Below are 14,378 nucleotides of genomic sequence, written 5' to 3'. Positions count from 1 at the left end.
TGAGGAAACTGAGGCACAGAGAAATTAATTAGCGTGTGTGGGGTCTCACAGCTCATAAGTGGCAGAGCTGAGAGTTAAGCTCCAGGGTCTGCACTGAGAACCGCTCCGCCACCTTTCTCTTATTGCAATAGGTTCTTGATACCCTTATTTTTAAACTGAGGTGAATTCACATAACATAAATGTAACCATTTTAAGGTATGCATTTCAGTGGTGTTTAGTACATACATACACGGTGTTGTAAAACTATCACCTCTATCTAGTTCCAAAATATTTCCATCACCTCCAAAGTAAACCCTTTACTCATTAGCAGTCACTCCCCAATCCTCCCCACGACAGCCCCTGACAGCCACTAATCTGCTTTGCATCTTCATGGATTTGTGTATTCTGGGTATTTCATAGAAATGGGATCATGTGACGTGGTCATTTATGTCTGGCTTCTGTTACTGAGCACAATGTTTTCAAGGTTCATTCCTAATCTAGCACATATGAGTACTCCAATCTTTTTAACGACTGAATAATAGTCCATTTATGGATGTACTGCACTTGGTTTATCTATTTCTATCTTTTTTAACCCGCACATTTCTCCTCACTTGACAGAGGAGGAAACCAAGGGGGAAAGATGGGTTCTGGGGTGCTCAGAGACCATCACGTTTTAGATCCACAGAGCAGCTGACTTGGCGACCTTCCTTTATAGCTGTCCCCCTGCCCCCACGCCATCTCAACCACCAGGGGTCCAAGGGGTTACTAAGTCCACAGGACCCAGCTCCAAGGGGTTACTAAGCCCACAGGACCCAGCTCCAAGGGGCTGTTTAATCCCACAGGATTACTTCATTGGGAAAGTCACGCTTCTCGTTAATATGGGGAGCCCATGGTTGGCAGAGAAACGTACAGGGCCTTGTGGGGAGCAAGGTGTGAAGAGTGCACACAGCATGCCACTGAGTGGGTGAGAATGGGGGAATAAGGTCCGTTTTGCAAAAAGAAACCTAGGATGGGTAAACGAAAACGAAAGAAACAAGCGAGCAGAGAGCAGGGCATGGATGGGGTGGAGTTCATGAACAACAGTTCATGTAATTTTGACTTTTGAACTATGTTAATATTCTGCACGTTCAAAAACTATGTAAATCAACAAAGATGGGGGACAAAACCTGAAACGGTACTAACAGAAGCAAATGCTGACATCTGCTTACATGAACTCACATCCGGTTGGTAACATAACCACACAGAGGAAAACACTTAATGTGAGTAGTTTTTGAACACAGAACTCAGTACCCCCTCGGCGGGATATACTCTGCTATGAAGACCAGCAGAGCAATCTTGAACTTAGGAAGTCTGATGTCAGAGGTGGCAGGGGAGCCGTTCACAGAACCGTTCTGTGTGCACTGTAGGCCTGAAAAAGCAGTGCCAGGTGGGGGAAAGCAGATGCAAACGTGGGCGGGAAGGAGAAAAAGAAAATAAAGCAGTGACTAGGGAAACACTTAACACGCGAACTTTGTACAACTAAACGGTCAGGCCAACAATTCCACTTCTGACGTATGCAAGGGAAAAGAATTACAAGTCAAACTTCTTAGTCTTAAAAACAAACTGCCTACACCTATATCAAGGCTCAAACAGTTATACTATTTATGGACAAATTATTAAATTTTCCACGATCTTTCCAGCAACTGAAAGTGACAGCACCCATGTGACTCGGCAGGCCCCTCCTTCTCCCAAATTCACTTCCTCACACCCCCAGGACCACAGGAAGCGGGGAGATCACCTTCAGACTTGAGACACAGCTATGCAAAAGCTGTGGGGAGAAAGGAGGTGGTAGCCTTGGAAGCCAGGCTTTGGACTCAGGCTGAGCTGTAGGTGAGTCGAGCGCCCTCACAGTGAAGGAAAGCATCTGAGGGTCAGGTGTGATAGAGCGGTGAGGAAAACCTAGGTTCCATCACTGCCATGGTTTTCAACCACTGCACACAAGTGCTTTAAAAAATCCCCAGTCCAATTAAACCTGCCTGGGGGACAGGGCAGGCTTCAGGATTTTTAAAAGCCTGGGGGACAGGGCAGGCTTCAGGATTTTTAAAAGCTGCCAGGTGATTGCAGGTGCAGCCCAGGTGAGAGCTGGCATTAAATCCACGGATGGCCCTCCCCACCTCCCCTACCCCCCACCCCGCCCACCAACGCTGCCCCATCACTGCCCTGTGCATTCCCCGGGGTCACACATCAGACACGCATTAATCAGAGGCCCCGCCTCCCAGGGCAGGTGGTCATAACGTGCGATGTTTGCGCGTACACGAGGCAGGAATCACAAACACTCTCGGACTGACCTCCCCCGGCGCTTTGGGCTGGACCGTAATGGCCATCTCTGGCGCGCTGATGAAGGACCACTTGACCTGAATGTCTTCTCTCTTCTCCTTCATGTGGAGCTCCAGCTATTAAAGAAGAAAAAAAAAGATTATTGGAGGACTGCTCTCTTCACTGGAGCCTCAAAATGTGTCTGTGTGTTCATTTGTTTTCTTAGACTGTTATTTATCACCTCCTTGGCAGACGGTGTGCTTTCAAAATGGAAAGGAGGGTCCCAAATCCCCTGACCTCCCTGTCCCCGTTGCGTAGCCCACCCCGCCCTGCCCGGCGCCTTCCTCTGCCTCACCCTGTCACTTGGAGAGGAACGTCAGGGTCGGGGCTAAAGGCCAGGTGCCATGGAAATCCTGCAGCCTCTCGATGACTAACCCTCTGCTTACAGCTCTCTTCTGAGAGCACCACCAAGGCATAATGGAGCCGGGGGGACAAAGAGAAGGGAGCCGGACGCCTTGTCCAGCCCCACATGCTGACACAGCCCCCGAGGCTTGTGTACTGAGCCGTCAGCATTCTTATCCTCTCTTGCCGGGGCCACTACACAACCTCCACTTGGACTCTGATCTCTCCCGATGCCCCTTCCGGCCCTACCCATCTGTTGTGGGAGAATAACGCCTGCCCCCCCAAAGATGTCCTCACCCCAATCCTCGGAACCTCTGGATATATTACCTCACATGGCAAAAGGGACTCTACAGGTGTGATTAGGGTAAGGACCTTGGGGTGTGGTGACAACCCTGCATTAACCCAGTGATCCCTGGGGAAGCATAGGGGCCCTTAAAAGTGGAAGAGGAAGACACACGAGCATGCCAGGGAGACGTGACTGGAAGACAGAGAAGGATGCCAGGAACCCAGGAATGAGGTTGCCTCTCGAACCTGGGACCTTGCCCTTAGCTGACAGCCAGCAAGGAATTCGACCCGCAGTCCTGCAACCATAAGCAGCGGAATCCTGCTGATGACGGGTGAGCAAGGAGACAGATTCTCCCCCAAGAGCTTCCAGAAAGGAAGGCAGCCCACCAACACCAGGATTTTAGCCTGTGTTGGACGTCAGACCTCCAGAATGGTGACATGATAAACGTGTACTGTTTTCAGCTAAGATTACGGGGACTTGTTTGAGCAGCGAGAGCAAACTGATACGCCATCCCCCTCCTTCAGCTGGAGACTCAGTCGAAAGCCAAAATTTGACCCTTCCCACCTCCACGCCTCTGCCCCACCACCCAGGGAAAGGGAAGGAGAGAATGGCTTTAGACTTGTTTTCTTAGTACTCAGAACTCTCCCTCACACTAGCAACTAGCATGAGGTAAGAGAAATGATGCTTCCCTTGCCCTATAATTCTGGGTGACTCTCGCAAAAGTGCACTTTAGGGCTTCCCTGGTGGCGCAGTGGTTGGGAGTCCGCCTGCCGATGCAGGGGACACGGGTTTGTGCCCCGGTCCGGGAAGATCCCACGTGCCGCGGAGCGGCTGGGCCCGTGAGCCATGGCCGCTGAGCCTGCGCTCCCCAACGGGAGAGGCCACAACAGTGAGAGGCCCGCGTACCGCAAAAAAAAAAAAAAAAAAAAAAAGTGCACTTTAATTTCATTGCCACAGTCCCCGAGTCGCTCCCACCAGGTCGGGGAGAGGGGTTAGCCGCTCGTCTCTATGCATCTTTTATCTGAAGAACAGCGGAGGACGGGATGCCTCCTGCCATGAGCATTAATAATTCACCAACCTCTAGCAGCTGCCCCTGCTCTGAGAGGTAATCCACAGGCTGCTTTTAAACTATGGTAAGAGATCAAAGATACAATTGTGTTACCTGTATCTGAGCTGCCGAAAAGGGCACATAAACAGTATCTCAGAAACTATGTTTCCTCAGTGAATGTTTGTGGTCCTTGCTGGACTCACCCCATCCTGAAACGTGTGTCATGCTGGGTACGTGTGTCCCAGACTTTAAAATAATCTTCTGATCGCACTGTCCAAAAAACTAAGTGGGGGGAGCAGCAGGGCTTTAACATCTGACAAGTCCACGAGGTCAACTTAACCTCTTCGACTCTCGGAAAGGGCATGTTACCAGGGTAGGGCTGGGGAGGCTGGGTTTCAGAGAAAAGCCATTTAGGGAGCTAGAAATTTTTGTGCTTGCTCTGGTTGTTTCAAACCATGTCTTTTAAGCAAAGCAAATGGAATATAATCTTCCCCTGTGGTTGAGAACCCTGAATGATTTGCGCTTGTCCCCCAAATTAGCAGTCAAGCACAAGGACAGAGGAGAGGGAACGGCCTGCATCAGCAGAGACCCCCGACGCAGACTCAGAAATTCACAATTTTTACACACCGGCTACACAAGAGCTTCAGTGAACTCCTGCTTCTGTGTGTGTGACATGCACAGCTATCTGATGGTTTAGGCATCCATAAGTTTCACTAATAGGTCTATTATAATTATTACATATGTCTCTATTTATAATTGCTTTATATATAATTATTAATGTTACAGATACAATATATAAATGTATCAATCATAAAAGTTATAATTATGTAAGTCTAATATAATTATTATAATAATGTCTATTATCCAAAAAACAATGGTAGTACTCAGCCTTTAACATATAAAAATAATAAGGGGTCTTTTAAAGCTGACTTTTTCGAACACTAAAAGGAGGAATGCCAAGTCCAGCCCCAAGCTGTTTTCCACGCTGCAGGAGACTTCTGAGGTCTAGTACTTGATCCTGAAATAGAACCACCTGCCTTCTCTCAGATGACATGTTCCTTAATCTAACAGTCGACACACCCTTGATATGCTTCAGTGCCTTGAAAAATATCATATCTCCCGTACTTGATGGTTGGGAGACTCTGAATTCGTTATATATACGTGTACATATGTGTGTGTGTATATATATGTGTGTGTGTATATATCTATGTGTGTATATATGTGTGTGTGTGTGTGTATACATACTCCTATTTCACACACACTTTATTTCCTACAGAGACAATATGGAAGGTGACAGTTCGAAACTTATGAACAGTAATTAATGAAAACAGGAGCATGCACGTCTGATTGCACCCTCTCACCCTGCAGGTTTATGAGAACTGTTTTCCTAGGACTCGCTCAGTCTCCCCAACTTTACCTGTAGATGAAGCGGGGAGAGCCGCACACTGTAGAGCGGGCGCCCCGTGTCCTCGGACGAGGGTAGCCCCACACTGACCAGGAACTGGATGGTCTCGCCCACGACATGACAAAACACCACCTAGAGAAGGGGCCATAAAACAACGGAACTTTACGCAAGAGAGAGGAGAGCTTGAACCTTACCCATCTTCATTTCACTGTACAAAATAATCTGGACTCTATAAATCAGCAAGGACAAGAATTCAGAGTTTCAAATATGGATGAATACCCAGATTCACACCTTTTCTACTATGCAGTCATTTGAAAACTAGAAACAATATTTCAGATCTCTTCTTCCTGGTGGATTCCTGGGAGCTAACTCTGGCTTGCCCAAAGCTAGTTAGGATCTTTCCACTCATAAAGATCTTTTTCTTTAAACATGGCTTCGCTCTATTTCTCCACGCAGCCGATTTTAACTTGCCCAGACAGTTCCACATTCACATGGAGTGAACGCCATTAGCCACCGTCTCTCACTAAAAATGGGCCTTAAAAAGAAAACTTCTTATGGATGTTACAAGGAAAAAATTAAAAACGTACCCAGAACGCAAGAAATTGTTTCTACGTTAATAAATTTTAACCTATTGTGGTTTTCAAAGATGCAGGGATAATTCAAAGAACGAATGAAATATTAAACAGTTACAAAATGATATAGCCTTAACAAAAATAGAATTATAAAATGAGCTCAGGGCTTCCCTGGTGGCGCAGTGGTTGAGAGTCCGCCTGCCGATGCACGGGACGCGGGTTCGTGCCCCGGTCTGGGAAGATCCCACATGCCGCGGAGCGGCTGGGCCCGTGAGCCATGGCCGCTGAGCCTGCGCGTCCGGAGCCTGTGCTCCGCAACGGGAGGGGCCACGACAGTGAGAGGGCCGCGTACCGCAAAAAAAAAAAAAATCACACAACAGAAGGCTGAACCGTGTATTCAGATAAACCCCCTTCCTCCCTCCTCTCTACATACAAGAGCCTTTCATGGGGGGTGGGCTCCACATGGGGAGGGTTTCAAAGGTGCAAGTCTTTAGCCCAAGGAGCAGCTGCACTGACAGGTGAAGGGTCAGGGTCCCTGGTACACCCCCAAGGGTCAAGAGGGGAGGCAGCCGGTGAAAGTGGGCACGTTTCGTTATAACGGCAGGGAGGCCATCAGTCAAGGTTTTTTTTTTTCTCTCTAGCTTCCAGACCTTAAACTCAGTCACATACCTATGCAAATCGGTCTTATCTTCAAACTATATTCCTTTGTTTAGACAGGGGCCTAAAGAATTCCAGGCCTAGGTAGTCCCAGGTTTTGCTATTGCCTGCCAACAAGAAAGTCCTCAGATATCTGTCAATGTCACCACACTTTTCCACTTTCCTTTTCAATTAAGTCTCTTGTACGATTGCCTCAGCTCCTCCTCTGAGAACACTCTAGAGAACTGGAAATAGTTTAATTACTTTTGTCTCCAAAAGAATCAGGAATACAGCTGAGAAAAAGGACGTAAAAGGTTTATGTCACCCAATATATTTCACTTCAATCACGCTCTATGACATCGTGTGGGAAAGAACTCCAACATAAAAATGGAAGTAAAGACGCTTCGCTAACCCTTCAGAGTTCCCAGTCAGACTTCTTCCCCAACTCTGCAACCCAGTCTTGGCCCTGTAAGTATTCTTTACGATGGCACGAGCCTGATAGAAAATATTACTTCTACTCTGGAACAGACTCAATTTAAAAAGTAAACTGCATCAGAGCTGACTATTCTCAGAACATCTATAAAGTTAACCCTACTTGCCTGCTTGTTCACAATACCTGAGTGAAGGTGTATTTCTAGAAGGACTCTCCCAGTGGACCCAGGTGAAAAATGCTGGAAACAAGATGGCAGCCAACCCCAAGGAATGCTGGGTAGATGCTCTATTTCGTCCCCTCGAGGGGTGTGCCTTGGACCACACGGGCTCTGATACCCCACCCCCAACTACACCCTCCATCCCTTCTCTTGTTGGGATACTTTAAACAGAACAACGAGGCTTTTCTGTAATAGTACGCGACCAGAAGGTATTGTTACTACATCATGTGGTTTAATGGGAGCATTCCTTGGCCTAAGAATCCAAGAATGTGCTGTGCTCCTCCGTGGACTCTATGCATTAAAAGACATATACGGGACACTTCCTTTAAAAGGAAGGCACTTGGTCACACCTCCACGTAATGCCGCTGCTGCTTGATGTGTTCCAACTCGCAAACAAAAGCCCAGCTTACCCGAGGGTCCTTTTACCTGGTCTTCACCAGGCCAAGTACCTGAGGGCTGACTCAGCCCGGAATTCCACATGCCTTTATCCAAACAAACAGGTGGCCCTCCCAGAGACACTGCTCCCATTCACATCTCAAAGGGCGGGGCCTCCAATGAGAAACTTTGCACCTGCCCTTGGAAAGACCTGGCTTCAACACAATTTCACAACCGGTTAGTATTTTGGCATAACTACCAGGCTAATGGGGTACCTGGAATTTCAAGACATGCAAAGTCAAAAGAGAGTCAACCAAATTTCCTATTTGCAACTACAACTTTGCGTGCTCTACCCTTGCAAAGTAAGGGGTCCAGCAAGGTCTGCAAAGAGCACAGGGGTGCCCAGAAGCTCCCAGGGTATATTTTAGTATATGAATGTGTAACAGCCTTAGGCAGAAAAAACCCATGTGCTCACAATACACAATTCATCCCAGTGACGGCTGTGGGGTTCCCCGACATACACTGTGGCATGAGATTCCGGGGGAAATTCCATGCAGTTGCCCGAGGTCTGTTTGTCGCCATGGTTTTACGGAAGCAGGGGTTGGTTAGTGCCTTTCAGTTCCTTTTTCCCATTTTCTCCATCTCTTTCCTGGTGGGGGTGGGTGGGAGCTTAAGTGAAATGATAATGATAATGATAAAAACGTAAAGAATAATAGTAACAGGGCTGTTTATGGTGTATGGCGGCTGGGGCTGGTTTCTGGAGGCCGACTAGGGTTCAGTTCCAGCCTCTGTTATTCAGCAGCTCTTAGTTCCCTTGCCCGAGGGCCCCAGCCTCTCTTGGCCTCAGTTTCCTCCTCCGTACAATGGGCACAATGCTTCCTTGGGCAGAGAAGAGCTGTGGGCACTAATGAGGACGGACACGGCCCTTATTGCCCGACGGCATCAGAGCTACCACGTGGCAGGGGCCCTGCAGGTGCTGCACAGGCCGGGGCCAGGGAGGGATTCATCCTCTACAGACACAAAGCCTGTGGCTCAGTGAGGGCCTCACACCGAGAAGGCCAGCGTCACTGCCGTCCCCCAGCAGCAGGCGACCCCTGCTTTGCCTGGCAAGCCGTCCACATATACATCCTGTTCACAGGGACACTCGCCACGCTTGCTAAGTACATGTGTGGCCTTTGCAGCGAGTGCCTGTCCCAGCACAACACTCCTAACCCTGATTCACGTTTGGAGAGCTCCCACGCTGCCCTTGTAGACCTCACGCCTTCACAAAGCTTCCGAACCCATGCATTTGCCCTAGAGGGGTTACGGCTGCACCCAAGAAGGAAGAGCTGCTCTCAGGCCACTTGAAAAATTGAGTCTGCTCCTTCTGGGTCAAACGTTCTGGAGCAAACCTCTCCTAGGACATGAGGAAAGAGAACATAGCTTACACTCTCGTGTAAGAGCGCAATTACAGTCTGGGAGAGAGAAATGGACTGGGGGCGTGTTGAGACTGGAAGGGAGGACACAGAGAGCCCCGGAGAGAAGGTGAAGGGCAATGCTCTCCTCCGCAAGAAGTGTCCCACCGAGAATGCCTCTTGGTACCGAGCCCTTGCTGGGTCTGCCACCCGGCTAAGCTGAGCGTGTGTCTGCAGACCATGAGCCCTGGAGACCCAGGGGTGCCTCCAGTCGCCACCTGAAAGGATGCCCGTCCACACGAGCACGGGCGTCCTGCCCTGCACGGGGAGAACTCCTTCGGAAAAATGCCCCTGCCCCGGCACGGCTTGCCTCTTGGGATAAATATCTCGTCTTTGTCCTCAGTTCCTGGCACACAGCTCCTAAAGCCCGAGGAATCTCGAATGTCTTTTGTATACTAAGGAGATGACTGGTGGTTGCGGGGCGGGGTGGGGGGGAGTTAGATAACATCAGGATGGAGACTGGGGGCCAGAAAGACCAATGCGTGGTTAGAGGGTAGCAGCTTTGCCACCTGGACTTCAGGGGAGGGGATGGCAACTAGAGAGGGAACACACCCATGCCTGTGATTTAATCAGCCATGCCTCCGTAATGGAACCTCCAGAAAACCCCTAAACAATGGGGTTCGGAGAGCTTCTGGTCCTGGGAGGGTGGCACACGTGGAGAGTGTGGAAGCTCCCCACCCCTTCTCCCTTCCCTGTCCCAGGTACCTGCCATTTGGCCGTTCCTGAGCCACGTCCTTTATTAGACACTGATAATAGTAAGTAAAGTGCTTTCCCGAGTTCTGTGAGCTGTTCTAGCAAACGATCAAGCATTTGGAAGGGGTTGTGGGAACCTGCCGCTTTATAGCCAGTTGGTGGGTACAGGAGGCCCAGACTTGGGGTTGGCGTCTCAAGGGAGGGGCAGTCTTGGGCTGAGCCCTTAACCTGTAGGGTCTGTGCTGTGTGGGTACTTAGTGCCAGAATCGAGTTGAATTGTAGGACACCCTGTTGGCGTCCTGAGAACTGGAGGACTGCTTGTTGCGTGCAAGAAAAATCGCACACAGTTGGTGTCAGAAGAGTCATGAGTAAACTGCTCAGAAGCCCCCAGTTCAGCCACAGCTGCAGGGTGTGGACTGTGCGTCTCCCACGGGTCCTGCAGGGTGACTCAGATGCTCTAAGCTATGCAAGACCCCACTCTCTGTGCAGGACGGGGGGCGGGGGGCTTGCCGAGGAGCCAGGTACTTGCAAAGGGAGCTGCTCTGGCACACGGGGGTCTTCGGGGGCTGCAGGAAAAAGTCTGAGCATATGGCAACTGGAAGGCAGGGGAGACCCGGTTCTGTTCTGCGAGGGTCGTGCCGGGAGACTCAAGACCAAACCCAAGCTGGGAAGATGCTCACAGAGGGAGACCAGAAGCCCATCCTCATCGACTTGATCGAAGACGTGACTAGACACCAGACCCCAGAGTCATCCCTTTCGTTACCTCAAACGTCATCCACACGTCCCTTGTCAGGACTGAGTCAGAGGGATGAGAAACACAGACCCTGACACTCCGGAGGGAGCGTGGAAAGGGGAGGGGGGATGTCATTGAATCTCCTGTCTGCATTCCCTGGACACCTTCGGAGTCCTCAGACTCTGCTACGGTTCTTCCCTTCTCAAGAATTACACAGAGCAGAGAGAGCACGTGACGTTGCTGGCACAGGATTCAACCTAAGTTTGGAACCCATGGCGGGTGTTTAGATCCTAAAAGGAGGAAGACACCGTCATCAGTGTCCTGCCCGACAGGCAGTCCTAGAGCACGAGCTCCTGGGACAACGCCTGTCCTTCGCTTAACGCAGGGGTCCCCAACCCCGGGGCCGGTCTGTGGCCTAACAGGAACCCACAGCAGGAGATGAGTGGTGGGCGAGCGAGCGAAGCTTCATCTGCCATTCCCCATCGCTCACATTCCTGCCTGAACCATCTCCCCTCCACTGCTTCCCACCCCCATCCGTGGAAAAGTTGTCTTCCACAAAATCGGTCCCTGGTCAAAAAAACACAGGAGTCAAGAACTACGAAGAAACTTGTAAAAGAACACAAGATCGTGTGCACTTTCCCAGTAGTTTACTGGGTAAAAAGCTTCCTAGAAGATAGCGTGGACAGCCGTCCATAGTCCTATCCGGGGGGAGCAGAGGAAGGAAGGCTGAGAGCAGAGAGGAAGGGGGCAGACTTAAAACAAAGCTTACGCACTTCTATATATTGTTTTTAACTTTTTGACGGGTATGCGCAATTTCTGTGATGGTATTAAAACAAACACAGTTTAACTGTCCACTTTCCAAAGGATGCTTTTCCGGCACTATATATCAAGACCTTTAAAAATAGTCTATTGCCATTTCCAATCTCTGCTCCCTCCTGGCACCTCCAGGCCAGCCCCTGAGATCTGTCCCTCTCTTAACGCTGACAGTGTCAGAAATCAGCAAACAGAAACTGTGCACCACAAAGGGACCTGGGGTCTATTTGTAATAACAGGGCACTCACTGCACAGGGGCACTTCCCAAGCAGGGGCCTTGGGTAGGTGAGGCCAGCAGCAATCTTTCCCTCAGTCCCCCAGCCTTTGAAACTTAGGCACTGGAGCATCTGCTCGCAAGGCCCCTTCCAGCTGTTACGGGCTGTGCCGGTGTCAGCATCCTGCCTTGTGGCCACCAGTTTCCTCCCAATATCTTCCAGAGACTTCTCCACGCTTGTTGCAGGGGTTATGGAGCTCCGTGACCCCGTATCGGCCAAGGGTGGGGAAAGAGAGCTTCCCTGCGCTGCCTCGGCAGAGGTAGCTGGGCCAGCCCCTGGGCGACCAATTCTGGAATCCATGGTGGAGCTGAAGCGTGCGTACCTACAACCTAGGAATGCCACTCCCGCCCTGGAGATACTCCCGTTCTTGTGCCTGAGGACTCAGGAGACAGTCCACGGCAGCTCTGCTGTACTTGAGAAAAAGAGAAAACTACCTAATTATCCATCAGTGGAAGGTGGAAAAAGCAGCCCTGGTCCACCCAGAATCCTGAACTGTAGTTCCAGCTAATGAACTAGAGCGACACAAATCAACCTGGATGAACCTCCCAACTGTCACGTTCTATAAGGAGAAAGTTCTTCTGAAATTGTGCGCACAGAACAATAAACGTTTGAAATGCCCCAACAACGCCGTAGCTGAGCCAGGGGGGACATACACGAGAGGTGGGGTTCCAGGGGGCTGGATGGGAGCTCCTTCTGGGCCCGGGGGCCACCCAGGTGTCCCCTCCTTGCTGTCTGCTAAATGATATGCATTTAAGTTGATAATAAAATATACAGAGATACAAGGGTAAGCCTTGTACCTAAGAGTTTCTCAGCACTTCTACAGATACTTTTTGTTAAAAAAAAAAAAAAAAAGAACTTACAATTATTTATGGTATTTGACCAGTCTAATAAGTAACTTCAGCATGTGAGCTCTTAGCAGCTATAAAATAAACTCTATATAATATCTAAATGACTCAAATCTATATATCGTGTTACGGAAATTATTCACATATTATTTATATAACTATATATAGAGAGAAAGAGAGAGATAATTCACCCATTTAAACTATACAATTAAATGGTTTTTAAATATATTTCACAGCATTGTACAAATATCACCAGTTTAGAACATTTTCGTCACCCCCAAAACCCTGTCCCCGTTCACCTGAGCAGTCAATGTTCACGTCCCCACAAGCATTACCCGGCCCCAGCCCCTGGACACCACTAATCTACTTTCTGTCTCTACTGATTTATCTATTCTGAATATTTCATATAAGTGGAATCTTATGTATCCTTTCATGTCTGGCTTCTCTCACTTAGTGGAGTGTCTTCGAGGCTCCTCCACGTGGGAACACGTGTCAGAGCTGCGTTCCTTTAGGAGGCCAAATAACACTCCATCACGTGGAGAGGCCGTATTTTATTTATCTAGTCATCCAGTTGATGGGTCAGATTTATTTTTTTGATGTGAGGTGTCTGGCGTTTTCAATAATTCTAAGACAGAATAAATTCCCCCACGCCAGCTTTTTTTCTTTTTTAAGTTGAAGTCTAGCTGATTTACAATGCTGTGTCAATCTCTGCTGCACAGCAACGTGACTCAGTTATCCAACCCCACTTTATTTTTATTTATTTATCTTTTTGCGGTACGCGGGCCTCTCACTGCTGTGGCCTCTCCCGTTGCAGAGCACAGGCTCCGGACGCGCAGGCTCAGCGGCCATGGCTCACGGGTCCAGCCGCTCCGCGGCATGTGAGATCTTCCCGGACCGGGGCTCGAACCCGCGTCCCCTGCATCAGCAGGCGGACCCTCAACCACTGCACCACCAGGGAAGCCCTCCAACCCCACTTTAAATTCGCTTCCTCGGTGAGGAAAGGCCCAAGGCAGGTGACGGTGCCCGGCTCACCTTCTCCTGGGCTGACTGGGTCACGCTGGACACTTGTCCCATGGCCAGCTCCAGGGGCTGCTGCAGCGGGTCCTCCTGGAAGCAGAGGAGTGGCGGGCCCTGGAACAGAAAAGCACAGTGAGGAGATGGGTGCAGTGCCAGGCAGGGTGGCTACTTTCTAAAGGCAATGACGTACTTGCCGCAAAGCTCGGCAGACCTCAGAACATGTGGTCTGACTTCCTTTGGTTCAATCCATGCCTCTAAGTAGCAGCAACGGGCCGAAATCAGTAAGGAGCGCAGGAACGAACCCAAAGATGTTGCAATAAAGTCGGCAAAGGATATTTTGAGAGTTCGTGTTTATGGTGTAAGGGGAGAAGCCCAGGCTCCTGGGGTGGACGGTGGGTCTGGAGTACAAGCACAGCACCTGGCCAGGCACAGCAGGTTCAAGGGCTGTGCTGCCCTTCTTCTGGGAAAGCACTCTCTCCGGTTTCAGAGAATCACCTCTCCCTGTTCCACGTGGGCGCTGGCACTCTACTGAGGGCGGCCCCCTTCTCCTCTCCCACTGCCCAAACAGCACGTGAGGGGGAACCCGGGGTGGGGGGAGCGCAGTGGGAGGCTGTGGCTGCTTCTCCCTGGAGTTTGGGATTCCTTGGCTGGAAATGAACTTGGGCCGGTGGCCATGCCCAAGGATCGGGTTCCTCCAGAGCTGCCAGGCTCCTGCCCTCCAGGGTCTCCTGGTTCAACCCCACCCTCGGCTCTGTGCATCCCCGTAAGCTTCCAGAAAAGTCCTCTGTGGCTTGTCGCCCTATGTGCATTTTGGTTCTTGCAATTAAAATCTCCAAGTGCAAGACGTGCAAGTAATGAATATGACCACAAGGCAACAAGATTGATGTTTTATAAAAGAAC

The 14,378-nt window shown here is 49.9% G+C and overlaps 1 protein-coding gene across 6 annotated transcripts in view; it reads right to left on the bottom strand.

The window, feature by feature from the left end:
• Nucleotides 1-14,378, bottom strand: part of C2CD2 (C2 calcium dependent domain containing 2) — a 59,824-nt gene that overhangs the window by 30,207 nt on the left and 15,239 nt on the right. For all 6 annotated transcript variants that reach the window (XM_030835466.2, XM_030835467.2, XM_060297775.2 and 3 more), the window contains exons 2-4: nt 13,494-13,592; nt 5,428-5,547; nt 2,307-2,411 (exon numbers count right to left, since the gene is read on the bottom strand). In XM_030835466.2, the coding sequence (XP_030691326.2) occupies nt 2,307-2,411; nt 5,428-5,547; nt 13,494-13,592 (324 nt within the window). The remainder of the gene's footprint in view (nt 1-2,306; nt 2,412-5,427; nt 5,548-13,493; nt 13,593-14,378) is intronic.

Source organism: Globicephala melas, chromosome 4 (genome assembly GCF_963455315.2).
Source record: "Globicephala melas chromosome 4, mGloMel1.2, whole genome shotgun sequence".
Classification (NCBI taxonomy): Eukaryota; Metazoa; Chordata; class Mammalia; order Artiodactyla; family Delphinidae; genus Globicephala; species Globicephala melas.
Note: the sequence above shows the minus strand (reverse complement) of the source record. Positions and strands in the feature narration are given on the sequence as shown.